Genomic DNA, 27445 nt, shown 5'->3' on the forward strand with positions numbered 1-27445 from the left:
ATCTTTGAGTCTTTAGAAAATATAAATAATATTGTGCATATGAGTTTTAGAATGAGTTGAAAGTGAGCCTGTGGGTTGTGGAATCAGTTCAAAGACTTGTCTACAACATTGTGTTTAGTGAAAGAGAAACTTTTACTCAACACCTTAAAGGCACCTGGTTCTACTTATCACCTGCCAGCCTCACTCCCCCCTACCATATCTTCTTTATGGCATCTATCTCCCCAGTTCTGATAGAAGGACTGAACTGTTGAGCATCCATCTGCCTCCAAAGCTGCTGCCTGACATACTGAGTTCCTCCAGCAGTCTGTTTTTAACTCCAGATTGTGGCATCTTCAGTGACATATGTTTCTTTTCCTGATACTTACTTGATCCTGGTTACAGTTTCTTGTAGAGCTGGATTGTCAAAGTTAATTCACAGTTCAAAGTACATATATGTCACCATATACCACCCGGGGATATTTGCAGGCATTAAAATAAAGAAATACAGTAGAATTTATGAAAGCAACAGGAAAAGCTATGTGTAAATAAAGGTTGACAAGCAACCAATATGCAAAAGACATATCGTGCAAATAGTAAAAAAAAAGTCATGTTACAATTCTGAAAGCTAGATGCCTGAATTGTCAGTGTTTCTATGCACTCTGCTTATCCACAATTAATATTGGTTCACTGGTAAAATGGAGTCGAAATCTATATCATTGCAGTATAGTTCCTGGAGTGAAAAGGTCAGAATCAGGTTTAATATCATTGCCAAATGTCGTGAAATTTGTCGTTTTGTGACAGCAGTATATTGTAATACAAATAAATTACTGTAAATTACAAAATGTGTGTGTATGTGTGTGTGTATAATTAAATAAATTGGATCAACATCAGATGCACGGCAACTCTGTCAGGGACTGCAAGTCATTACTTCCCACAAAGCAAAACCCAATAGCATGAATGGCAGCGATGCTTCGCTACTAGATGAACTCAACACCTTCTATGAACGCTTTGAAAGGGAGAACACAACTACAGCTGTGAAGATCCCTGCTGCACCTGATGACCCTGTGATCTCTGTCTCAGAGGCCGATGTTAGGCTGTCTTTAAAGAGAGTGAACCCTCACAAGGCAGAAGGTCCCGATGGAATACCTGGTAAGGCTCTGAAAACCTGTGTCAACCAACTAGCAGGAGTATTCAAGGAGATGTTCAGCCTCTCACTGCTATGGGCAGAAGTTCCCACTTGCTTCAAAAAGGCAACAATTATACCAGCGCCTATGAAGAATAATGTGGGCTGCCTTAATGACTATCGCCTGGTAGCACTCACATCGACAGTGATGAAATGCTTTGAGAGGTTGGACATGACTAGACTGAACTCCTGCCTCAGCAAAGACCTGGACCTCATTGCAATTTGCCTATCACCACATTAGGTCAATCTCAATGGCTCTCCACACGGCTTTAGACCACCTGGACAACACAAACACCTACGTCAGGATGCTGTTCATCGACTATAGCTCAGCATTTAATACCATCATTCCCCACAATCCTGATTGAGAAGTTGCAGAACCTGGGCCTCTGTACCTCCCTCTGCAATTGGATCCTCAACTTCCTAACCGGAGGACCACAATCTGTGCGGATTGGTGAGTTATCTTCTCCTCGCTGATGATCAACACTGGTGCACCTCAGCGGTGTGTGCTTAGCCCACTGCTCTACTCTAAATACACATGACTGTGTGGCTAGGCATAGCTCAAATACCATCTATAATTTTGCTGATGATACAACCACTGTTGCTAGAATCTCAGGTGGTGACGAGAGGGCGTACAGGAGTGAGATATGCCAACTAGTCGAGTGATGCTGCAGCAACAACCTGGCACTCAATGTCAGTAAGATGAAAGAGCTGATTGTGGACTTCGGAAAGGGTAAGATGAAGGAATACATACCAATCCTCATAGAGGGATCGGAAGTGGAGAGAGTGAGCAACTTCAAGTTCCTGGGTGTCAAGATCTATGAGGCTCCAACCTGGTCCCAACATATCGATGTAGTTATAAAGAAGGCAAGACAGCAACTATGCTTTATTGGGAGTTCAAAGAGATTTGGCTTGTCAACAAATACACTCAAAAACTTCTATAGCTGTACTTTGGAGAGCATTCTGACGGGCTGCATCACTGTCTGGTATAGAGGGGCTACTGCACAGGACCGAAAGAAGCTGCAGAAGGCTGTAAAGCTAGTTAGCTCTGTCTTGGGCACTAGTCTACAAAGTACCCAGGACATCTTTAGGGAGCGATGTCTCAGAAAGACAGTGTCCATTATTAAGGACCTCCAGCACCCAGGGCATGCCCTTTTCTCACTGTTACCATCAGGTAGGAGGTACAGGAGCCTGAAGGCACACATTCAGCGATTCAGGAACAGCTTCTTCCCCTCTGTTATCGATTCCTAAATGGACATTGAATCTTTGGACAGTACCTCACTTTTTAAAAAATATACAGTATTTCTGATTTTGCAAGTTTTTAATCTGTTCAATATATGTAATTGATTTACTTATTATTTTTATTTCATTTTTTTTCTCTGCTAGATTATGTATTGCATTGAACTGCTGCTACTGAGTTAACAATTTCATGTCACATGCCGGTGATAATAAACCTGATTCTGATTCTAAGTAGTGCAGAGAGAGGATAAAACTAGTGAGGAAGTGTTCACGGTTCATTGTCCATTCAGAAATCTGATGGTGGAGGGAAAGAAGCTGTTCCTGAAACGTTGAGTGTGTGTCTTCAGGCTCCTGTAATAGAGGAATTATCTTTGGTAAATTGTAAGTTTTCATGTTGTTTTCATTTACTCTTAATATAACATTAAAAGGGCTCTTTTAGAATTATTCTATATTACCCACATGGTTTAACAACATCGGGTGGAGAGGGGAGGGACAAACCTACAGAAGTGTTGTATTCACTGAAACAGTCCTTATGTTCTCAGTGGTATGAGCATCGATTTCTCAAATGTCTGGTAATTTTTTCTTCCCCCCCCCCACTTCCCTGTTTCTCAATTCCCTACACTGGTCCCACTTTTACCTCTTCTCTCCTCACCCACCTATCACCTTCCCCTGATGTTCCACCACCTTTCCCTTTCTCCCATAGTCCACTCCCTTTTCCTATTAGAGTCACTCTTCTCCAGCTCTGTACCTTTCCCACCTACCACCTCTCTGCTTTTTTCTTTGTCTCCCCTCCCCCACCCACCTGGCTTCATGTATCACCTTCTATCTATCCTCCTTCCCCTTTTTATTCTGATGTCTTCCCCCTTCCCTTCCAGTCCTGAAAAGGACCTCAACCGACATGTCAACTGTTTGTTCATTTCTGTCGATGCTGCCTGAAAAGTTCCGAGGAGGCTCAGAAGAATGAGCCTGGCAATGAAAGGGTTAATATGTGAGTCCCCTTTTGAAGGCCCTGAACCTGTGCTTGCTGGAGTTTAGAAGAATGAGGAGGGATCTCATTGAAAACTATCGAATATTGAAAGGCCTAGATAGAGTGGACGTGGAGAGGATGTTTCCTGTAGTGGGAGAGCCTACGACCGGAGGACACAGTCACAGAATAGAATGACAATCCTTTAGTACAGAGATGAAGAAGAATTTCCTTAATCAGACAGTGGTGAATCTGTGGAATTTAGTGTCATGGACAACTGTGGAGGCCAAGCTTATTGGGTACATTTAATGTGGAGGTTGACAGGTTCTTGATTAGTAAGGGCTTCAAAGGTTGCAGGGAGAAGTCAGGAGAATGGGGTTGAGAGGGTTAATAACTTGGCTGTGATAGGATGGCAGAGCAGACTCAATGAGCCAAATGGCTTAATTCTGCTCCAGTGTCTTATGGGCTTACAATTTTATTGATAGATGGTTGGCTAACAGAATCCTAAACTCACATATGGATCAATATTTGAAGAATGTTTTGTTCTATGTCGTGCATGGCTTCTGATACCCATTTGCGACATGACCTGGCACTCAAATGTCTGAATTCCTCTATTTACAAAAAGGATGTGTTCTTCGAAAACTTTTTAAAGGGAATTGTGTAAATTGAAATGGCTGAATGAAATGCATTAGGCTAATTATACTGTACAGAGCACAGTGTGCTGTTTGTTGTAGCAGAAACATTGATTTGTCAATGGCATTATAGTGAAACGTTATAAATTGAATCATGGAATTACTGTAATCCAGACAACGTGAGGGTGGTTGCCGTGTCTAGTTTGTAACTAGTCTGGTTGCCCTCTCCTAGCACAGAGTAGTCCAAAATTACAGCCTTGTAGAACTAATTCGTATTATCTCTCCTGAGCTAATTCGAGTGTTACTGGACAGCACCTTTTGAACTGCTTGCTGTGTTTAGTGGTTAGGATGGACTACTGCTGGCATCACTAGGCAGGCACCGTACTTTTCCTGCCACTTTTATACTGATTTTGTACAATACATCAGACTAATGGTGCCTTGAAAGGAAATCTGATTGGGGAAATAGTTGAAATGCCTTGAGGGGCTGGCACTCAACATCTGTAGAAATACACATAGATTACTTGTCCTTTATAAGATTTGACAGTGACTTTCCCATGTAGACGATTGAAGGCCTTTTATATATGTAGACTTGTTATTAGCCAAAGCAATGCTTAACTGAGATTTATAATTTTTTCTCTCTTTCTGCGCAAAGTGCTTATTTGTTAAAGTGCTTAAATTGTTAAATACTTAAATAACACTAATGCAGTGTGAATTTTAGTGTCCTGATATACAAATGTAAAAATAACCTTTTATACATTATTGAGGCACAAAATGATGGATTACTTCAAAAATGTTCAGTAATTTAAGAACTAGATTAAATACAAATCAACATTTAAAGAACTATATGAATATGAATGCAAGATTTTGTGATGTAGAAGATTAATATCCTTTTTGTTTGGATTAAACATTCCTTGGTTTTGTTATGCCCTGGTTCCCTAAACCATGTATGCCGTTACTTCTACTTGGGCCTGTCTATATGAACAATAGACCCTTGCTACCCATCAGCTATTGACGCTGGCACAGTGGATATTTTTAACCTTTATTTGAAATAAGTTCCCTTTTAACCTCACAACCGTGCTCTCACATTTGTCTCTCCCTCATCCTTTATCCTCTAGATTCTTTCACTTTTTTCTCAAGCACAAGAGATTCTGCAGATGCTGGAAATCCAGGGTAACACACACAAAATGCTGGAGGAACTCAGCAGGTCAGCCCTGATAAAGGGTCTCTGCTTGAAACATCTGTTCTCTATTTCTTTCTGTAGATGCTGCCTGACCTACTGAGTTCTAACAGTATATTATGTGTTTTCACTTTTTCCCCCTTTTATTTGTCTCCCTTCTACTTCTCCTGACGAAGGGTCTCGGCCTGAAACGTCGACTGTACCTCTTCCTACAGATGCTGCCTGGCCTGCTGCGTTCACCAGCAACTTGATCCCGCGATCAGCCGTCCAAAAGCTTCCCACCGACTTGTGAGAGGCACACCGCTTCCAGGGTCTCGTTACCTCGGGTGTCGTGTGTGTCGCCTTAGAGAACCTGTCCCTTTTTATCCCCCTGCCTGTCCATCACTTCAAACAGTTCAGGGTTCAAAGGGGGAGCCACTCTAGACAGCTCTCCTTCCCCTTCATTACCCATCTCCAAATGCTGCTCCATTGTTTTCCTTATCTCTCTCTCTTTCTCCTGAAGACAGGTGGCCAACCAACTGCTGATCACACAGGACAGCTAACATCTTATCTATGTGTATTCTTGTCACAACCTTCTCGAATTATTGAAAACTTACAACTGCTCAGGAGGAAGTGAGGCTGTAGGCAGCTCTCACATTGTGAGTTTGTCCCTGGCTGCTCTTGCCTACTTTATTACCATTTGTTACACCTTGCTATTTGCCTTGCATTGGAGAGGGTCGAGGAGGTTCATGAGAATGATTCTGGGAATGACAGAGTTAACGTATGAGGAGCATTTGATGGCTTTTAGCCTGTACTCATTGGAGTTTAGAAGAATGATGGGAATCATACTTCAAGGACTCTTCACCTCACGTTCTCGATATTTGTTGCTTATTTATTTTCTCTGTTTTGTATTTGCAGTTTGTTATCCTTTGCCTGCCGGTTTTTTGTCCATCCTGTTGGATGTGGTCTTTCATTGATTCTATTGCGTTTCTTAGATTTACTGTGTATGCCCGCAAGAAAATGAATCTCAGGGTTGTATATGGTGACATATATATACTTTGATAATAAATCTACTTTGACTGTTTGAACTGTATGGAATATTGAAAGATCTGGAGAAAGTGGATGTGGAGAGGATGTTTTCTATAGTGGAGGAGTCTAGAACCAGAGGGTACAGCTTCAGAATAGAAGGGTGTCCATTTAGAATAGAGAAGAGGAGGAATTTCTTTAGCCAGAGGGTGGTGAATCGGTGGAATTCATTGCCACAGACGGCTGTGGAGGCCACGTCATTGGTATATTTAAAATGGAAGTTGATAGGTTCTTGATTAGTCAGGGCATCAAAAGGTTATGGAGAGAAGGCAGGAGAATGGGGTTGAGAGGGATAATAGTCTGCCATGATCAAATGGTGGAGTAGACTGGATGGGCCAAATGGCCTATGTCCTGTAGTCTATTGTCTTATAGTTTTATTGTGGCTTTTGTCCACCTTTCAATGTTTGGGAGACTTTGTGGAGGTGGGATGGGGTCAGGAAGTGAACCAGAGTTCTCACTATGTGTCTGTATACAGACTGAATACCCACTGTCTGGGAAGCATTGCTGACACAGGTGGATATTTTACAATGCGTGACTTAGATCTGCTGAAGATGTCTGGAAAGAAAAACTCTTTAATAAAACTGATTTGGGGATTGGAGATCTCAAGACATAGTGGCTTCTGCTCTGCAGATTTGTGATTGCTGGATTTCTGTGCTTACTTGACAGATATTTCTTGCCAAATTGTACTGATGGTTTCCTGTTCAATTTACATGTGTCATAGCTTCTGCATTTTGTATTTACACAATCGGATGCCACAGTGGTGTACTGGTTAGCACAACGCTAGTACATTTCAGGGCATAGGAGTTCAAGGTTCAGTTCTGGTGCCCTCTGTAAGAAAGTTTATACATTCTTCCCATGAATCTATGGGTTTCCTCTGGGTGCTCTGGTTTCCTCTCACAGCCCAAAGATGTACTGCTTAATACGTTAATTGGCCATTGTAAGTTGTCTCATGATTGGTTTGTCGTGTCCAACGATGACAGGAAACATGCAGCAGAGTTTTTCACATGGAAAAGCCATTGCACTGGGGCATTTCGATTCTCTCGACCTCAGACATCCAGGTTCAGTGGTCTGAACAAGCTTCACAAACTGGGGTCTTGGTTGCAGTGGATGACAGTGATGTCTTCTTTGCCTTGTCATGCCTTTCACTCTCCATGGAGTGTTGCAGTATGTACTGCCTTCCTGGCCATCAGATCTCACCTTTGATCTCATCTGCCCAGTCCACCGGAGCTGACTTTGCTTGCTAGGACAGGCATGTCCCTATTTCACCAGGGTATGAGGCCTGCGAACTGCCCTCACCTGGTTTATCCCACTTGTTGAAGTGGCGAACCAGGATGTGGCCTCTCACATTCAAGCAGCTACTTGGAGCCACAGGGAGAACTGAGTGTCCGGAGGGGACCAAAGGTGAGTGAGCTGCCCTGAATTGAACACGAGCCCCTTCACCAGAGGTGCTACCACTCCCTGGATACCCCAAAGACCCCATTGTGACTAGGCTAGGGTTAAATAAAGTGGGCTGCTCGGCAGTGTGGTTTGGTGGGTGGGAAGAGCCTGTTCTGCTCTGCATCTCTTGCTAAAAGTAAATAAATGGAAGGTATGCAAAAGCAGGCTCGAGTGGTCTTGTGCAAAGAGGAAAATAATGATAGCAAAGCAGTGCTATTTGTTGAGATAAAGGTGTAAAGAGATACTGTCTGTAATTATAGACCTTTATTTATTGTAAATTACCAATTTTAAATTGTCTAAACTATATTCTGCATGAAAAAGTATTAATAAAACAATTGAAACAAATTGATTCTCATTCTCTTTATGAATTGTCTGCCTATTCACATGAGTCTGTTGGGGAATGGTACATGAGCAGGGAGTCTATTGCAGACATATAGTTCCCTGTCCATGAAAAACTCTCTCTGTTTCAACAGTGGCTCTAACTCCAATTTTAAAAGGACTGCTTCATTTTGAAGACAGCGGCAGAAATTGAACCCGAGTCACTGATGTTGTATAGTGTTAGGCTAACTGCTATGTTACCGTGAGCTGTGTGTATAGGCTTTAACTGGAATTGAAGGGCTGAATGAGGAATAACTGGAGGTACGTCAATCAGTACAGTACAGGAAATGGCCCATGGTGTTGAGCTGAACACATCGTTATAGTTATGAAATTGCTTGGAAACAAAGCATTTAAAAAGGGCTGTGATACTTAAGCAGGAGAGAGTTGCCTAGGTTGCACATCACTGGACAGAATTGATAGTAGGTTTGAAAATGCCTGTGACTATATTTCATTAGGAGTTGGAGGAGATTTGGTTCATCATCAAAGACTTGCAAATTTCTACAGATGTACCAAAGAGAGCATTCTAACTGGTTGCATTGCCATCTGGTATGGAGGGGCCACTGCACAGGACCAATAAAAGCTGCAGGAAGTTGCAAACTCAGTCAGTTCCATTGTGGGCACTAGCCTCCTCAGCATTGAGGACATTTTAAGAAGGCAATGCCTCAAAAAGCTGGCATCCATTATTAAAGACCCCCATCACCCAGGACATGCCCTCTTCTTGTTGCTGCCATCAAGGAGGAAGTGCAGAAACCTAAAGATACACACTAAACATTTTATGAACAGCTTCTACCCCTCAGCCATCAGATTTCTGGATAGACAATGAACTCGTGTAAACTGCCTTAACTATTTTTGCTTTTTTATATATATACATTTATTTCGTGACATGTCAGTGATATTAAACCTGATTCTGATTTTGAAAATGAGCTCTAAAAGCCATTAATAATAAAAACAGAAAGTGCTGGAAAAGCACAGTAGGTCAGGCAGCATCTGTGGAAAAAGAAACCATTAACTCTGTATGTTTAAAACCCTTTATCTGTTCTGATGCTAACTTTTTCTCGTTGGATTTATTATCATAATATCACAAAATGTAGGAGCAGAATTAGGCTGTTCTGCCCGACATGGTTGATTTATTTTCTCCCTCAATCCAGTTCTGCTACCTTCTCATAACCTTTGCTGCCCTAACTAATTAAGAACTTATCAACCTCTGCTTTAAATATACCCAATGACTTTACCTCCTCATCTCTGTTCTAAATGGATGTCCCTGTATTTTGAGGCTATGTCCTCTGGTCCTATATTCACCCACTATAGGAAACATTCTCTCCACATCCACTCTGTTTAGGCCTTTCAAGTATTCAATAGGTTTCAATGAGATCCCCTCTCATTCATCTAAACTCCTGTGAGTACAGGCCCAGAATCATCAAAAGCTACTCAAACATTAACCTTTTGATTTCTGGAGTCATTCTCATGAATCTCTCCTTGACCCTGTCCAATGTCAACACTTCTGTCCTGGGATAAGGGGCCCAAAGCAGCTCACAATACTTCAAGTGCAGTCTGACCAATGCTTTATGAAGCCTTAGCATTACATTCTTGCTTTTATTTTCTAGTCCTCTCGAAATGAATGCAAACATTGTGTTTGGCATCCTTATTACCAACTCAACCTGCAAGTTAACCTTTGGGGAATCCTACACGAGGACTCCCAAGTCCCTTTGCACCTCCAATTTCTGAATTTGTTTCCTGCTCAAAATTTTCCCTATGTCCTTATTCCTTCTCCCAAGTGCATGACCATCACTTCCCTGCATTGTGTTCCATCAGCTAGGACTTTGCCCATTCTCTTAATCTGTCCAAGTCCTCCTGATCATGTTTACCAAGAGACAGTGGAAAGCTTAGGTTTGCACGCCTTCCATGCAGATTAAGGGAAAAACAATAACAAAGCAGAGAATATTGTCTTACAGTTATAGAGATTGTGCAGGTAGATAGTAAGGTGCAAGTGCCATGGCAGGGTACAGTGCCTGTAGAAAGTATTCACCCCACTTTGAAGTTTTAATGATTTATTGTTTTACAACATTGAATTACAGTGTTTTTTTTTGGCTTCTTTGACACTGAGCAACAGAAAAAAAACTCTTTCCTGTCAAAGTGAAAGCAGGTCTCTATAAAGTGATCTAAATTAATTACAAATATAAACACAAAATAAAATGATTGCATAAGCATTCACCACCCCCCTTTAACAAGACACACCAAATAATCACTGGTGCAGACAAATGGCTTTAGAAGTCACATAATTAGTTAAATGGAGATCTGTTCTTGGAGACCTGTGTGTAGTCAAGGTGTTTCAATTGACTATGGTAAAAATAGACCTGTATCTGGAAGGTCCAGCTGCTGGTGAGTCAGTATCCTGGCAAAAACTACACCATGAAGACAAAAGAACACTCCAAGCAACACTCCATGAGAAGGTTATTGAAAAGCACAAGTAAGTAGATGGATACAAGAAAATTTCCAAGTTACTGAATATCCCTAGGAGTACAGTTAAGTCAGTCATCATGAAGTGGAAAGAATATGGCACAGCTGTAAATCTGCCTAGAGCAGGCTGTCCTCAAAAACTGAGTGACCGTGCAAGAAGGGGACTAGTGAGGGAGGCCACAAAGAGCTCTATGACAACTCTGGAGGAGTTGCAAGCTGTAGTGGCTGAGTTGGGAGAGAGTGCATATACAAGAACTGTTGCCCGGATGCTTCACCAGTTGTAGCTTTATGAGAGAGTGGCAAAGAGAAAGCCAATGTTGAAAAAAAACCTCACATGAAATGTCAGCTGGAGTTTTCCAAAAGGCACTCTGGAGACTCTGAAATCAGCTGGAAGAAGGTTCTATGGTCTGATGAAACCAAAGTTGAGCTTTTTTGCCACCAGACTAAATGCTGTGTTTGGCATAAACCAAACACTGCACGTCATCAAAAACACACCATCCCTACCATGAAGCATGGTGGTGGCTGCATCACGCTGTGGGGATGCTTCACTGTAACAAACCCTGGAAGGCTTGTGAAGGTAGAAGCTAAAATGAAAGCAGCAAAATATGGGGAAATCCTGAAGGAAAACCTGATGCAGTCTGCAAGAGAATTGCAACTTGGGAGAAGATTTGTTTTTCAGCAAGACAATGACCCCAAGCATAAAGTCAAAGCTACACAGGAATGGCTTAAAAAAAACAAAGTTAATGTCCTGGGGTGGCTGGACTTGAAAAGGACTGTTCACTCACAATCCCCGTGCAATCTGACAGAGCTTGAGCAGTTTTGTAAAGAAGAATGAGGAAAAATTGCAGTGTCCGGATGCACAAAGCTGATGGAGACCTAGCCACACAGACTCAAGGCTGTAATTGCTGCCAAAGTGCATCTGCTAAATATCGACCTGAAGGGGTGAGAAATTATGCAATCAATTATTTTGTGTTTAATAATTGAAATTAATTTAAACCAATTTGTTTTCACTTTGACACGAAAGAGTCTTTTCTGTTGATCAATGTCAAAAAAGTCACATTAAATCCACTGTAATTCAATGTTATAAAACAATAAAATATGAAAACTTCTAAGACAGATGAATACCTTTTATAGGCACTGTAGATTGAGGTCACGATTTCAGCTTTAATGTTCAAGATGTCCTTTCAATAATCTTATAGCAGCAGGGTAGAAGCTGTCCTTGAGCCTGGTGGTATGTGTTTTCATGCTTTTGTATCTTCTGTCTAAGGGAAGGGAGAGATGGGGGAAGAAGACAGAAATACCAGGTTGGGTGGGGTCTTTGATTATTGTGGCTTCTTTATAAATGCAGTAGGAAGTGTTGCCATGAAGGGGGAGGCTGGTTTCTGTGATGGACTGAACTGTGTCCACACTCACTGCAGTTCATTGCAGTCTTTCTTGACAAGCTGAGTAGTTTTTAGCATGTTTTACTTGAAGTTTTTTTAAAAAATTTCATCTGCAGAAGCTATTGACACAAGTGAGCATTAGTTCAAGAACATAAGAGATTTTGCAGATGCTGGAAATCTAGAGTAACACAGACTAAATGCTGGAGAAACTCTGCAGGTCAGGCAGCATCTGTGGAAAGGAATAAAGAGTCAATGTTTCAGGCTGAGGTCCTTCCTCAGGACCATATTTCATTCGCTCAAGTATGGTAATTGCAGTGACTGGCCGTGCAGAGCACAGGAAGGAAATCAACAATGTGTTTACTGTGGCCAGAGTTGAAGTTTGCTCTTTAATTATTCACTGTCATCGCACCTTGATATTCATTACAACCTGTCTCAATTTCAGTGGAGGTAAACATGACTTCAATTTATTTTCATTAACTGTGCATTGAACAACACACCATCTGCTGTTCTTGCAAGTGAAATAGTCAAATAATTAAAGAAGGCCTGCTATTCTGAGTGGACATAGGCAGCACACTGAAACACAAGAGATTCTGCAGGGTACGAGCCTACAAAGTACCCAGGACATTTTCAAGGAGCGGTGACTCAGAGAGGCAGTGTCCATTATTAAGGACCTCCAGCTTCCAGGGCATGCCCTTTTCTCACTGTTACCATCAGGTAGGAGATACAGAAGCCTGAAGGCACACACTCAGTGATTCAGGAACAGCTTCTTCCCCTCTGCCATCTGATTCCCAAATGGAAATTGAACCCTTGGATACTACTTCACTTTTTAAATATATATTGTTTCTGTTTTTTGCACACTTTTTAATCTATTCAATATACGTAGACTGTCATTCATTCATTCATTTATTTGTTTATTTATTTATTTATTTCATCTATGTTCTGTATTGCATTAAATTGCTGCTGCTAAGTTAACAAATTTCACAATACATGCCGGTGATAATGAACCTGATTCTGATGCTGGAAATCTTGAGCAACAACAAAATGCTGGAGGAACTCAGCATCTATGGAAGGGAATAAACAGTCAGCGGTTTGGGCTGAGACCCTTCGTGAGGACTGGAAAGGAAGCGGGGAAAAGCCAGAATGAAAAGGTGGAGGGAGAGGAAAGAGTTCAAGCTGTCAGTGATAGATGAGACCAGGTAACAGGGATGAAGTAAGAAGCTGGGAGGTGATAAATAGAAGTAGAAGAGGGAAAGAGCTGAAGAAGAAGGAATCTAATAGGAGAGGACAGTGGACCATCATACAAAGGGAAGGAGAAGGGGCATCAGAGGGAGGTGATGGGCAGGTGAGGAGAAGTATTAGATTAGCTTTATTTATTTAGAGATTCAGCATGAAACAGGCCTTTCCGGCGTAACGAGCTGCACCACCTAGCAACCCTCTTATTTAACTCTAACGGAATCACAGGTCTATGTACAATGGCCAATGGGCCTATTAACTGATACAGCTTTGAAATGTGAGAAGGAATGTACGAAGTCCTTACAAACGACATTAAAATTGAACTCCAAAATCTCAGCCGGAGCTGTAATAGTGCCACACTAAACACTACACTACTGTGGTGCCCCACACATCACATGTACATTGAATCATACACTGAAATGTGTCGATCTGGGTGGTCACAGACAGCACGGTAGATCTTAAACACCAGAGCTTCCGAAGATGCTGGAAATCTTGAGCAACACATACAAAATGCTGGAGGAACTCAACAAGTCAGGCAGCATCTGTTGAAGTGAATAAACAGTCAACATTTTTGGCCAAATCTCTTAATCAGGACTGGAAAGTAAGGGGGCAGAAGCTGAAATAAGATGTGGGGTTGGAGAGAAAGGAATGCAAACTGGCAAGTGATCTTATTGGTTTAATAACACAATTCATTTTCAATCTGAGCAGGAAAAGTAGTCATTTTCTCAAAAGATAGACCATTCAGAGATTGGATAAGGAGTAAGTTCTTGAGCGCTGGAACGCAATCTGTTTGAAAAGGTGTTCTTGTGCAAGTTTCACCCCAGAGAACTGAGCTCAAAACGAGAGCCTGATGCCCCAGATCAGTTCTAAGAGAGGCTGCATTGTTGGGAGTGCCATTTACCAGCCGAATCGTTGAAGCTTGTCTGCTCATGCAGATGGATGTGAAAGATCTCATTGAAGCCACGAATCCTGGCTGTTGTTTACCCCAAAGCAACAAAAGAACATTCATACAAGGTGAAGGGCTGCTCGATTCTGCTCTGCCATCGTTTGATCTTCTACCTTGGCAACAATTTCCTGCTCTATCCCACATTGTCTGAATCCCACAATTACCAGAAATCCATCCATCCCTATTTAGGTATGGAGTCAATTGACTGAGCCTCCAGAGCCTTTCAGTGGGATGTAGAATTCCAACTGGTGTGAAGAACTTTCTCCTCATAAAGATCTAACTGTTTTAGACAGTGACCATTAATTGTAGACTCCACAGCCAGTGGAAGCATCCTCCCTGCATCTATTCTTACTTTTGTTATAATGAGGTCAGTTTTTATAACTCCAGACAACAAAGGCCTAGCCTAGTTAATCTCTCCTTTTATGTGACAGACAAGCCATCCCAGAAAACAGTTTGGTGAATCTGCAAGTCTTCTGGTTAAATAGGTTTGATTACGATTAGCTTTATTTGTCACATTACATCGAACCATCAAAACATACAGTGAAATGCGTCATTTGCATCAACGATCAACATAGTCCAAGGATGTGCAGGGGGCAGCCCACAAGTGTCACCATGCTTCCTGCATCAACATAGCATGCCCACAACCTACTCACCTTAACTCACACGTCTTTAGAATTTTAAAAAAACTATCGATTGATTGATTTATTTATTTGCGTGTTTGGCGATACAACGTGGAGCAGGCCCCTCCAGCCTGGCTAGCCAACCCGCTGATGTAACCTCAGAAAAGAAGGACACCTCTGAAGAACAGAGAGGAGAGCAGCAGGAGGAGGAATTTCTTTAGCCTAATGATAGTGAATCTGTGGAATTCACTGACACAGGCAGCTGTGAGTCCAAGTCATTGGGTAGATTTAAAGTGGACATTGATAAGTTCTTAATTAGTAAGGGCATCAAAGGGAGAAGGCGGGAGAACGGGATTGAGAAGGATAACAAATGGAATGACAGAGCAGATTAGATGGGCCAAATGGCTGTGCCCTATGATCCCACTTTCTCCCACTTTGGGAGCCATCCTCTCCATGCCCATTCTATCTAGACCTTTCAGTATTCAATAGATTTCATTGAGATACCCCACTCATTATTCTAAACTCCAGTGAGTACAGGCCCAGAGCCAGTAAACTCTCCTCTTATGTTAACCCATTGATTCCCAGGTGCATTCTTGTGAATCACCTTTGGATCCTGTCCAATACAAGCACGTTCTTAAATAAGGGGCACAAAACTGCTCACGGTACTCCAAGTGTGGCCATACCAGTGCCTTGATAATAAATTTATTTTGATATTTGAATGGATTATATGTGCAGAGGCTTCCAGAAGTAGAGAATAATAGTAAGAACTAGCGCTTTAATTCAAACATGGTAGCGTAGCCATAGCACAACGCTATTACAATTTGGGGTGTCAAAGTTCGAAGTTCATTATAAGAATTTTGTACATCCTCTCCATGAGCACATGGGCTTCCTCCCACAGTCTAAATATGTACTGGTTAGTAGGTTAATTGGATCTTGTAAACTGTCCTGTGATGAGGCTAGGGTTAAATCGGTGGGTTGCTGGGCAGTGCAGATCATCAGGCTGCAAGTGCCTGTTCCACACTATCTCTAAGTAAATAATATAACCTTGATGGTGTTACATCCTGTAAATCCAAATTAACAAAGGTAGTTTGGTGCAAAAACTACCATTTAAATAAGATTCCTTTATTTCCCTTGCCAAGCAACTTTATCTCTCCCCCCCCCCCCACACAACTGTTTGAAAGTGATCTTTTGTTCTAAAAATAAAAGGTAATTTAAATGTTAATGTGCTGATATGCTTGGAATTTCCACTGGGAGTTGCTTGTTTTCTAATGAACCGTTTATAGCATTGAGATGACTATCAGAGATAATAGCGCATGTTTTAATGAAATGTAATGAAAGCCTTTGTTCATCCAATTGCTTATATATTCATCAATGGTCTCCTGCCAGATGCTCCTAAATTTACCATAGTTTTTCTGAGGAATTTATAGGTTCCAGGGAAAACAGATTCTGTGATCTAAATATTTGCAATAGAAGTTTATTAACAGATACCTTTTGGTGTAATATCAAAATTCAGATTCTTAAAATTACTGCCTGCAGAATATAGAGGGAACATACTCTACAGTCATTGTATCTTGACCCTACCTTTGGTTTTTGTGGGCTGAATTTAGGACAAAATTTACATTAAAACATCTACTTATAGAATCATAATCAGAAAACAGATTTTAAAATTTGCTATTATGCCCTGGGTTGAAAATGTCAAATAGCCTTCAGTCTGAATTGGAATTGGTTTATTATTGTCACGTATAATGAGATAACAGTGAAAAGCTTGTCCTGATGGTAACAATGAGAAGAGACCAACTCAGGAAGGAGGTACAGAAGCCTGAAGGCACACACTCAGCAATTCAGGAACAGTTACTTCCCCTCTGCCATCCAATTTCTAAATGGACATTAGTCCATCATATTGTACGAGGGAACCATAACAAGTCTTTTAACAGCAGGATGGAAACTGTGGAATAATGAGGTAGTGTTCATAGACAATTTCAGAAATCTGATGGCGGAGGGGAATAAACTATTTCTGCATTATTGAGTGTGTGTCTTCAGGCTTCTGTACCTCCTCCCTGATGATGGTAATGAGAAGAGTGCACGTACTACATGTGAAGGTCAGAATCAGGTTTAATATCACTGGCATATGTTGTGAAATATGTCCTTAATGATGGATGCTGCCTTCTTGAGGTATGGGTTCTTGAAGTTGCCTCGATGATGAAGAGCAGTAATGAATCGTCTCTGTCTTCTCATGACATGAAAATTGACAAGATTCAAGCTTCCAATTTATTTGTCAGATATACATCGAAACCTACAGTGAAATGTGCCATTTGCGTAAATGACCAACACAGTTAACCAAGTGTGACCACACATTCCAACACCAACATATCGTGCCCACAATGCTCTGCAGAACAATACAGAACACAACAAACAACAACAGCAAAACAAGCTCCATTCCTCTCTCCCTTCGCCAGGCACATACACAGTCCTCCAACCCCAGAACAGGCCATCAGCTCCAGCCTCCAACAGGCTCAGGCTTGGACTCCCAGACATTGGGATTTCACCTGCCGATGGGCCTCAACTTCTGAATTTCTGATTGACCTCAGCCCTCCCAAGAGCCTAAAAACAAAAGACTATCGTGTTTACCTTTCCATACAAATTTAGAAAGAGCTCTCGAAAACCTTCCCACAGCTAGTCACCTCCATTAGAAAAGAATCCAGATATCGTAACTCAATCATCATTTCTAGTCCATTGCATTGTCCTCCTTAAACTAGCTTCAGTCTCTCTTCTATATTGTTGAGACTTGGATATTGACTCTGATCTAACCACTGTTTAATGCAAAATTATCATTATTTACTCTTTAAATTATTTTGATTGTGGTTTAGTCTACCAGTTGTTACTTGATGCAGAAGTGATTTCACTGAATAATTTGGAGATCGTGGATCATTTTTAACTTGGTGTTAAAACTTCCTTATCATGACATTAACTCAGTTTTTTCTGAATCGGAGGTTTTTTATTCAGTGTTACTGTCCTTTAGAAGAAAAAGTGCCATAGAGTTATAGAGAACTGCAGCACAGAAACAGGCCTTTCAGCCCATCTAGTCCATGCTGAACTGTTAATCTCATCAATCAGCACCTGGACCATAGCCCTCTATTCCTCTCTCATCCATGTACTTATCCAAATTTCTCTTAAATATTGAAATCGACCCTGCACTTGCATCCACTGCTTCAGTTGGCAGCTCATTCCACACTCACACCACCTCTGAGTGAAAAATTCCTCCTTAGGTTCCCTTAAATATTTACCTTTCACCCTTGACCCACAATCTCTAGTTCTAGTGTGACACACAAAATGCTGGAGGAACTCCAATCAGGCAGCATCCATGGAAAGGAATAAAGAATCAATGTTCTGGGCCGAGCCTGTTCATCACAACCTCCAGTTCTAGTCTCACTCAACCTCAGTAGAAAAAGCCTGTTTGCACTTACCCTATCTATACCCCTCATAATTTTGTATACCTCTGCCAAATTTTCCTTCATACTACTTCATTCCAGGGAATAAACTCCTAACCTATTCAACCTTTACTAATAAGTCAAATCCTCAATTCTTGGCAACATTCTTGTAAATTTCCTCTGCACTCTTTCACACTTATTGATATTTTAATCTTTCTTCTAAGTAGGTTACCAGAACTGTACACAATTTGATTAAGGTTATTTACTTTATCAGTTTTCTATTAATTTGCGTACTGCGTATTACTTAAGAGGGTAATTCCTCATCACATTGAGGTATAGGCCACTGACAGCAGCTCACCAGAGTCCGCTATCCAGAGCCAGTCTTTCCAGTTATCCCTAGGTACAGCCCACCTTCTTGGTGTCTTGCCTCTCCCAGGGGATGAGGTCTTTGGAGTTTCCGTTGGCATTTCTGAGGCTCTGGATTTTTACGGAATAGGTTTGCTAGCCCCATGCCCAAACCTGTTTCTTTTGCAACCAGGCTTAGGATGGTCCATGGCAGAGTACATACCCAACTCTGCTCCTTTCACAGCCAGGCCTAGGACAGTCCATGACAGAGTACATACCCAACTCTGCTCCTTTCACAGCCAGGCCTCGGACAGTCCATGACAGAGTACATACCCAACTCTGCTCCATTCACAACCAGGCCTAGGACAGTCCATGACAGAGTACATAACCAGCTCCGCTCCATTCACAACCAGGCCTAGGACAGTCCATGACAGAGTACATAACCAGCTCCGCTCCTTTCACAGCCAGGCTTGGGACGGTCCATGACAGAGTACATACCCAACTCTGCTCCATTCACAACCAGGCCTAGGACAGTCCATGACAGAGTACATAACCAGCTCCGCTCCTTTCACAGCCAGGCCTAGGACAGTCCATGACAGAGTACATACCCAACTCTGCTCCATTCACAACCAGGCCTAGGACAGTCCATGACAGAGTACATAACCAGCTCCGCTCCTTTCACAGCCAGGCTTGGGACGGTCCATGGCGGAGTTGGGTAATACAGGTCAGTTAAGCACAGGGCATTTAGTCTCTGAAGTCTGCAGGCGTTGGAATCTGGAGCAATGTACAAAGTGCTGGAGAAACTCGGCAGATCAGCCACGATTTTTGGGGGTAGGGAAATGGGCAGCCAGCATTTCGGGTTGAAACTCTTCATCTGATAATGATTTGCTGAGTTTCCCCTGCACTTTGTGTGTAGCCTCTATAAAGAGATTGCTTCTAATATATGGTTAAGTTTTCACTGCAACAATCAAGTTTTCCAGTATGCTTCATTCATCCAGGTAGTTGAGAGTTGTATAGAACTACCTTCAAAGTAATGTTTTATATTGTTGAGTCTCACCAGACAGGATGTGTAATGTTTTAATACCTTTGCTGAAGTCACAGTTCGTATATTAAACAAACATGTCCATTTACCATGAAATTGAAGATTGAGAAAGAGCAGGCGTGCTCACGACTCTGTGGTGTTCGTGGACCTTTAATTATTCAAAAGAATTCAGCGGAATGCTGGTTGATTTAACCTCCAGTTCATCAGTATTTTGGTACTTTTTGTTGCTATGTTGAAGGGAATATATCAAGGACACGTATACAGAAAGGTGCCAGTAAAGGGCTAGTAACACCCCACCCATCCTACTCAAGGACAACTTGTCTCACTCCTGTCAGGGAGAAGACTATGAAGCATCCACACCAGGACCACCACACTCAAAAACAGTTACTTTCCCTCAGTAGTAAGGCTGATCAACATCTCCACCCACTAGCCCACCCCTCCACACCTCCAACCACCAGTACCGGTACCACCACCACCATTTCCTGTTAGTCACCTTACGTACTGACACTTCTGTGCCTAGCTTCACTTTAGGACAATCAATCTACAATGCCTATAAAAAGTATTTCCTCCCACCCCACTCCTGGAAGATATCATGTTTTATTGTTTTACAACATTGCATCACAGTGCATTTAATTTGGCTTGTTTTGACATGGATCAATAGAAGAAGACTCTTTCGTGTCAAAGTGAAAACAGATCTCTACAAAGAGATCTAAATTAATTTCAAATATCAAACACAAAATAATTGATTCACCCCCTTCAAGTCAGTAGATGCACCTTTGGCAGCAATTACAGCCTTGAGTCTGTGCGGATAGGTCCTGATCAGCTTTGCACATCAGGAGAATGCAATTTTTCCCCTTTCTTCTTTACAAAACTGCTTAAGCTCTCTCAGATTGCATGGGGATCATGAGTGAACAGCCCTTTTCAAGTCCAGCCACAAATTCTCAATTGGATTGAGGCCTGGACTCTGACATGGCCACTCCAGGGCATTAACTTTGTTGTTTTCAAGCTATTCCTGTGTAGTTTTGGCTTTATGCTTGAGGTCATTGTCTTGCTGGAAAACAAATCTCCCAAGTTGTACTGTATCAGGTTTTCCTCCTCCAGGATTTCCCTGTATTTTGTTGCATTCATTTTACTCTCTACCATCACAAGCCTTCCAGGACCTGCTACATGGTTGGGACGGTGTCTTTTTGATGATGTGCGGTGTTTGGCTTGCACCAAACATAGCATTTAGTCTGATGGCTAAAAAGCTCAATTTTGTTTTCATCAGACCATAGAACCTTCTTGCAGCTGATTTCAGAGTCTCTCACATGCCTTCTGGCAAACTCTAGCCGAGATAAAACACCCAGGCAACAGTTGTTGTTTGCACAGTTTCTCCCATCTCAGCCATTGAAGTTTGTAACTCCTCCAGAGTTATCGTAGGTCTCTTGGTGGCCTCCCTCACTAGTCCCCTTCTTGCACAGTCACTCAGATTTTGAGGATGGCCTGCTCTAGGCAGATTTACAGCTGTGCCATATTCTTTCCATTTCTTGATGATTGACTTAACTGTACTCCGAGGGATATTCAGTGACTTGGAAATTTTCTTGTATCCGTTTCCTGACTTGTGCTTTTGATCAGTATCAAAAAAACCAAATTAAATCCATTGTGATTCAATGTTGTAAAACAATAAAACATGAAAACTTCCAAGAGGGGTGAATACTTTTTATGGGCATTGTATGTATGTGTGTGTGTGTGTGTGTGTGTATTTTTATATATATATATATATATATATATATAAAAGCGATCTTATGTGTATATATATTTATTATGATTATTTTTATTTTTGTGTTCTCCATTTTATTGTGTTTTTTTTTGTGCTGCAGCAGATCCTAAGTAACAGTTCTGTCTTTCTCCTTTACGCTCATGTACTGGAAATGACATTAAACAAACTTGAATATAAAGTTATTTGGTTGCCTGTATTTTAGGATTGCATCCAAATAACAAATCACAAGATTTAATGAGCTTAGATCAAATCTCAGGAACAATATTGCAGCACACACTTCAAAGCCAGCCCAGAAGAGACAAATGAATGAAAAGTAAATCTGGATAACTGAAAAAAAGCCTTTTCAAATGCATTAATTAGAGACATTTAAGATATTCTTAGATAGGCACATGGATGAAAGAAAAATGGAGGGCTTTGTAGGAGAGAAAGGTCAGACTGATCTTGGAGAAGGTGGCACACTTTTGTGGGCCAAAGGTCTGGACTGTGCTGGTCTTTCCCAAGGTTCAAGATTCAAGAGTTAAGATGGTTTAATGTCATTTCCAGTACAGAAGTGTAAAGGAGAATGAAATAATTGTTACTCTGGATCTGATGCAGCACAAAAAATGATAAGATAAAGAATATAATAATAATAAAAACACAAAAATATAAATACATAAGGTAACTTGTATACATTGATTGTATGTCCACAAAGTGATGCTAGGCACAGGAGTGTCTGTCTAGAAGGTGACTGGAATGTAGTCAGTGGCACAAGCAACTTTTGAGTAATTTCTTGGGGTAAGCTGTTGCAAATTAGTTATGACTTTATCAATGCTAACCAAGGGATTGCCTATCCGAGGGTGAGCTCAGGCATAAAAATGGGGTTGAGACTTAGTCCACGGCCATTCCTTCTGATTTTATTGAATGATGGAGGATGCTCGGTGCAGCATAGTATAACAGTTAGTGCCAGGAATCACCAGTCATGATTCAATCACCGCCGCTGCCTGTAAGAAGTTTGTATGTTCTCCCGGTGACCATCTGGTTTCCTCCAGGTGCTCTGGTTCTGCCCCCCACATTCCAAGGATGTGCAGGTTAGGGTTAGCAAGTTGTGGACATTAATATGTTTGCACCGGAAGTGTGGTAGCACTTGCAGGCTGCCAAAACACAATCCTTGGATTATGCTAGTCATTGGCACAAAAATGTTATACATGTGACCAATAAAGCTCCTCTTTCAGCTCGACGCGCCAGATGGCCAACTGCTGCTGCTATTTCTTATCTTCTTAGTGGCAGTGCCAGCCTTCAAAGAGGCCAAACTCCCTGCTTTGCTCTCTTGCAGCTTAGTTTCTGCTCTGCTTTGGCAGTTTTGTGATTCAAAATAGCCAACAGTAGATCTTTACCTTCCTGCAGTCTAAAATAGGATCAAACATGGTAACTCCAGATTTAAGGCTAAAACCAAACAAATGTATTGAGTTCATTCCCTGCAGTATTTGTCATGGCTATTAAATCCTGGCATTAGAAATCTCAGATCTTCATTCACTTTGGTTCGAAGTGAGAATGTTCACAAGTGGGGTTTATCATGGATTCAGCTGACCTTCCTGTTACCAGGATCAGGTTTCATATCCCTGACATACTGTGTGTTGTGAAGGGTTGTTGTTTTGCAGCAGCAGTATTTAGATTAGATTAGGTTAGATTCAACTTTATTGTCATTGTGCCGAGCACAGATACAAAGCCAATGAAATGCATTTAGCATCTGACCAGAAATGCAAAGAATAGTGTTATTTACAAAATAACTGCAAATAAAAAAGTGCTACAGCACACAAATATAAAATTTGTACTGAGACAGTACAATACGGGTACAATACTGCTTAGAGCTGTGATGAGAGGTTCAGCAGTGTCACAGGCTCAGGGAAGAAGCTGTTCCTGTGCCTGCTGGAGCGGCAGCGGAGAGTAAAAAGTCCATGTTTAGGCTGAGATGCATCCTTGATAATGCTTTTTGCCCTGCCCAGGCAGCGTTTATGGTAGATGTTCTCAATGGTGGGCAATTGGGTGCCGATAATCCGCTGGACAGTTTTCACCACATGCTGGAGTGCTTTGTGGTCCAATACGGGACAATTGCTATACCACACTGAGATACAGTTAGTGAGTATGCTCTCAATGGTACAGTGGTAAAAGTCCGTCAGTATCCTGGGACAGAGGTGAGCTTTCTTCATGCTCCGCAGGAAATAAAGGCACTGTTGTGCCTTTTTGATCAGAATGGAGGAGTTCAGGGACCAGGTGAGATCCTCGGAAATGTGGACATCAAGGAATTTGAAGCTTGATACACACTCCACTACAGTTCCGTTGATGTAGATGGGGACGTGAGTGTGACTCCTGGCATGCCTGAAGTCCACAATGATCTCCTTGGTCTTCTGGGTGTTAAGGCCCAGGTTGTTGTCGGCACACCACGCGGCCAGATGCTGGACCTCGTCCCTGTAGGCCGTCTCGTCATCCCCTCTGATCAGACCAACCACCGTAGTATTGTCTGCGAACTTGATTATGGAGGTAGAACCATGTACAGGAATGCAGTCATAGGTGAAAAGGGAAGAGGGCTCAGCACACAACCTTGAGGCACGCCGGTGTTCAGGGTGAGAGTGGAGGAGGAGAAGTTGTCTAACTTAACTGATTGGGGTCTGTTAGTCAGAAAGTCCAAGGTCCAATTGCAGAGGGATATGCAGATACCAAGCTGGCGAAGTTTGGTGATCATCTTGGAGGGGATCACAGTATTGAATGCCAAACTAAAGTCAATGAACAGCATTCTGACGTAAGAGTTGGGGCTGTCCAGGTGGGTCAGGGCAGAGTGAAGTGCCATGGAGATGGCGTCCTCTGTTGACCTGTATATTACAATACAGTAACAAAACTATAAATTGCAATAAGAAATATATATAAAAACTTTAAATAATCAGTGCAAAAAGAGAGCAAAAAATAGTGAGGTGGTGCTCATGGGTTCATTGTCTATTCAGAAATCTGATGGCAAAGGGGAAGAAGCTGTTCCTGAAACACTGTATGTCTTCAGGCTCCTGTACCTCCTCTCTGATGGTAGTAATAATCATGATAGCTTGTGCAGTAGCTTGTAACTTTTGCCAGTCAGTAATTGAGTGGAAAATTGCATTTAGTGCCAGACTTGGTGGTTTAATCCTGTGTTGAAATGATTCAGAGGTCAAAGGGGTTTTATTAATTTCTATCAGTGAGTGGGGAAAATGGTAATGAAGCATAACGTTATCTTAGATGTAGAATCTACAATGACACTGCCACGCATTCGGACAGGAAAATAGTTTTTTTTTCAGATTTGACACTGAACTGCAATAAAAATGATGAACAAAAGCTTTAAAGTTGAAGGTTTTATGGATACCATTTACAAGAGGGAAAAAGAAGGTCAAGAGGGTATAGTAACATAAAATTCTGAAGGGACTCAGCAGGTCAGGCAGAGGAGAGGAATAGAGTCAATGTTTAGGGCCGTGACCCAAAGGGGTATAGGTTAGGGGAGGGAAACACTTGATTTTGTGTGTGTTTTGTTACATATTTAAACATCTTGTTTTCCCATTGTCATGTGCCTTCTTTTTATTTTTGGAAACAGGAATCTCCCCAGGATAGCGCAATCACCAGGGACATCAATCGAACTTTCCCCGCACATGATTACTTCAAGGACACAGGAGGAGATGGTCAGGATTCCTTGTACAAAATATGCAAGGTATTGTGCTGCCAGTAGTTTACATTGTTGTGTTTTGCTTTAATGAATATACAGTGGCCTTCGGTTAATTGGGCTATCATTTAATCAGCAGCTGCTTATGTGGGAGAACTAATAAAAAGGACAAAAAACAATCGAGGTATTTGCAGGGATTCCCCTCATTTATTTGGGGCATCAAACACTTAGTTAGGAGGCTGATGCTGAACAATTTCTAATTAGTGTCAGTTGTGTGCACGTCGTGGGGCCGTTAGACACTACACCGTGCTCAGAGCAAACAGTTTTTAAATATCATCAGTTGCATGTGTGTTTATATTAACTATTTGGGCCGATTGAAAAAGCATTGATTTATTGTTGGATTACAACATTACTTCAGGCACAGTGTCAGTGAAGGTAGTTCATTGTCCGTACTAGGTGTCTACGCTGATTTTGTTCATGTATGAAGAACACATAGGGTACAGCGGATGAACTCCATCGATAACTATTGCAAACTAATACACAGTTTTATAGTTCTGTAGTAATATTGATAGTGCTTTAATTTGTTCTGTATTTCATTTAAATACATAATTTGATACCCAGTTAAATAGTAGTTTGTCTTTTTTTTATACCTTTTTAACTATTTCCATGAAACTTCGACTAATTGGGACAGCCACTTAATTAGGCCAAAATGTACGGATCCCAATGTGTCCAAATGAACCAGAAACCACTGTATTTGCCTGGAATCTATTGTGTACTGACAATCATTCCTTCATATCTGTTTACGTTCAAAATACTTTATTATGGTCATTAGAACCATCAGCAAACAGTTGTAAATAATTTAGTACCCACTTTTATTTATTATTTTTATTGTATGCCCAATGAGCCCTCCCTGCTTATTTATACCCATGTGACCAGTTAACCCACTGACCAGTACGTTTGTGGGAGGAAATCCTCGCAGCACAGGGCAAATGTACAAACCCCTTACAGACAGCAGTGGGACTTGAGCCTGTGTCACTGGTGCTGTAATAATGTCTTGCCAACTGCTACACTACCATGTAGCCTTAAATCTTTGTTTCCATCTTTCCTCTTCATAACTTATCAGCATGACCCTCTATTCTAGATGTTTCCAATCTTCCATGGAAACTACCATTAACGGAGGGGTCCATGGACCCCAGGCTGGGAACCTCTGCTCTATTCTCTTCTTCATGTGCCCACCTTCTCCTTCAATGCTTCTGTAATTGCATACTTCAATCAATTCCTGTGGTCACAAGTTGGGTATTCCACATTCCTCGTTTATTTTCTGAGTGTCCATCTTGTATTGATAGTATTTGATTAAGCTTTTCTCCATATGGAGCCATTCTTCCGTCATCCAGTTGATTAAAATCCTGTTGGATCCACCATGGCTTTCTCTAAAGAACAAAAGAGGGCTAGTCTGATTGTAACATCATCTGGTATGGAGGCTCCACTGCACAGGAATGGGAAAAGCTGCAGAAAAATTGTAAACCGAGCCAGCTTCATCATAGGCACAACCCTTTCCAAAAGGCGATATGTCAAGAAGGTGGCGTGCATCATTACGGACCCCCATCACCAGGCCATGCCCTTTCTCAGTGCTACCATCAGGGAGGAGGTACGGAAACCTGAAGACACACACTCAACATTCAGGAATAGCTTCTTACTCTCTGCCATCAGATTTCTGAATGGTCCATGAACATTCCCTCATTAATTGGTTCTCTTTTTACAACACTTACTTATTTTTTGTATTTCTTATTGTAATTTGTAATTTTTATGAGTTGCACTGTACTGCTGCCACAAAACAACAAATTTCACAACATATGTCAGTGATATTACACCTGATTCTAATTCACAAACATAAGAGGTTCTGCAAATGCTGGAAATCCAGAGCAACACACATAAATGTTGAAGGATCTCAGCAAGTCGAGCAGCATCTATGAGGGATACAAGTAGTCAATACTTTTGGCTGAGACCCTTCATCAGGACTGGAAAGGAAAGGAAAAGAAGCCAGGATAAGAAGGTGGAGGGGAGGGAGAAGGAGTACAAACTAGCAGGTGACAGGTGAGACCAGGTGAGGGGGGGAATTAAGTAAGAAGCTGGGAGAGGATAGGTAGAAGAGGTAAAGGGCTTCAAGTAGAAGAAATCTGTTGGGAGAGAACAGTGGACCATGGACCAAGGACCTCCAGACTAGTAATCTCTGAATTGCTGCCTGTGCCATGCGCCAGTAAAGATAAGAATAGGATGATTTGGCAGGTGAATGCATGGCTGAGGGATTGGTGCAGTGAGCAGGGTTTCAGATTTCTGGATCATTGAGATAATTGAAATTCAAGAATCAGGGATGCAAAGGGACTTGGGAGTCCTCATGCAGCATTTCCAGTTTGAGTCGATGGTAAGGAAGGCCTAGTCACTGAGTATTTAAAGCAGAAGTTGATAGCTTTTTGATTGGTTAAGGTGTCAAAGGCTATGAGGAAAAGGCAGGAGAATAGGATTGAGA

The 27445-nt window shown here is 41.6% G+C and overlaps 1 protein-coding gene across 5 annotated transcripts in view; it reads left to right on the forward strand.

The window, feature by feature from the left end:
• LOC134359753 (rab GTPase-activating protein 1) overlaps positions 1-27445 on the forward strand; it is a 247067-nt gene that overhangs the window by 151112 nt on the left and 68510 nt on the right. For all 5 annotated transcript variants that reach the window (XM_063073339.1, XM_063073342.1, XM_063073340.1 and 2 more), the window contains one exon: positions 24853-24966. In XM_063073339.1, coding sequence (XP_062929409.1) covers positions 24853-24966 — 114 coding nt within the window. The remainder of the gene's footprint in view (positions 1-24852; positions 24967-27445) is intronic.

The sequence above is a fragment of the Mobula hypostoma genome, chromosome 21 (assembly GCF_963921235.1).
Source record: "Mobula hypostoma chromosome 21, sMobHyp1.1, whole genome shotgun sequence".
NCBI lineage: Eukaryota > Metazoa > Chordata > Chondrichthyes > Myliobatiformes > Myliobatidae > Mobula > Mobula hypostoma.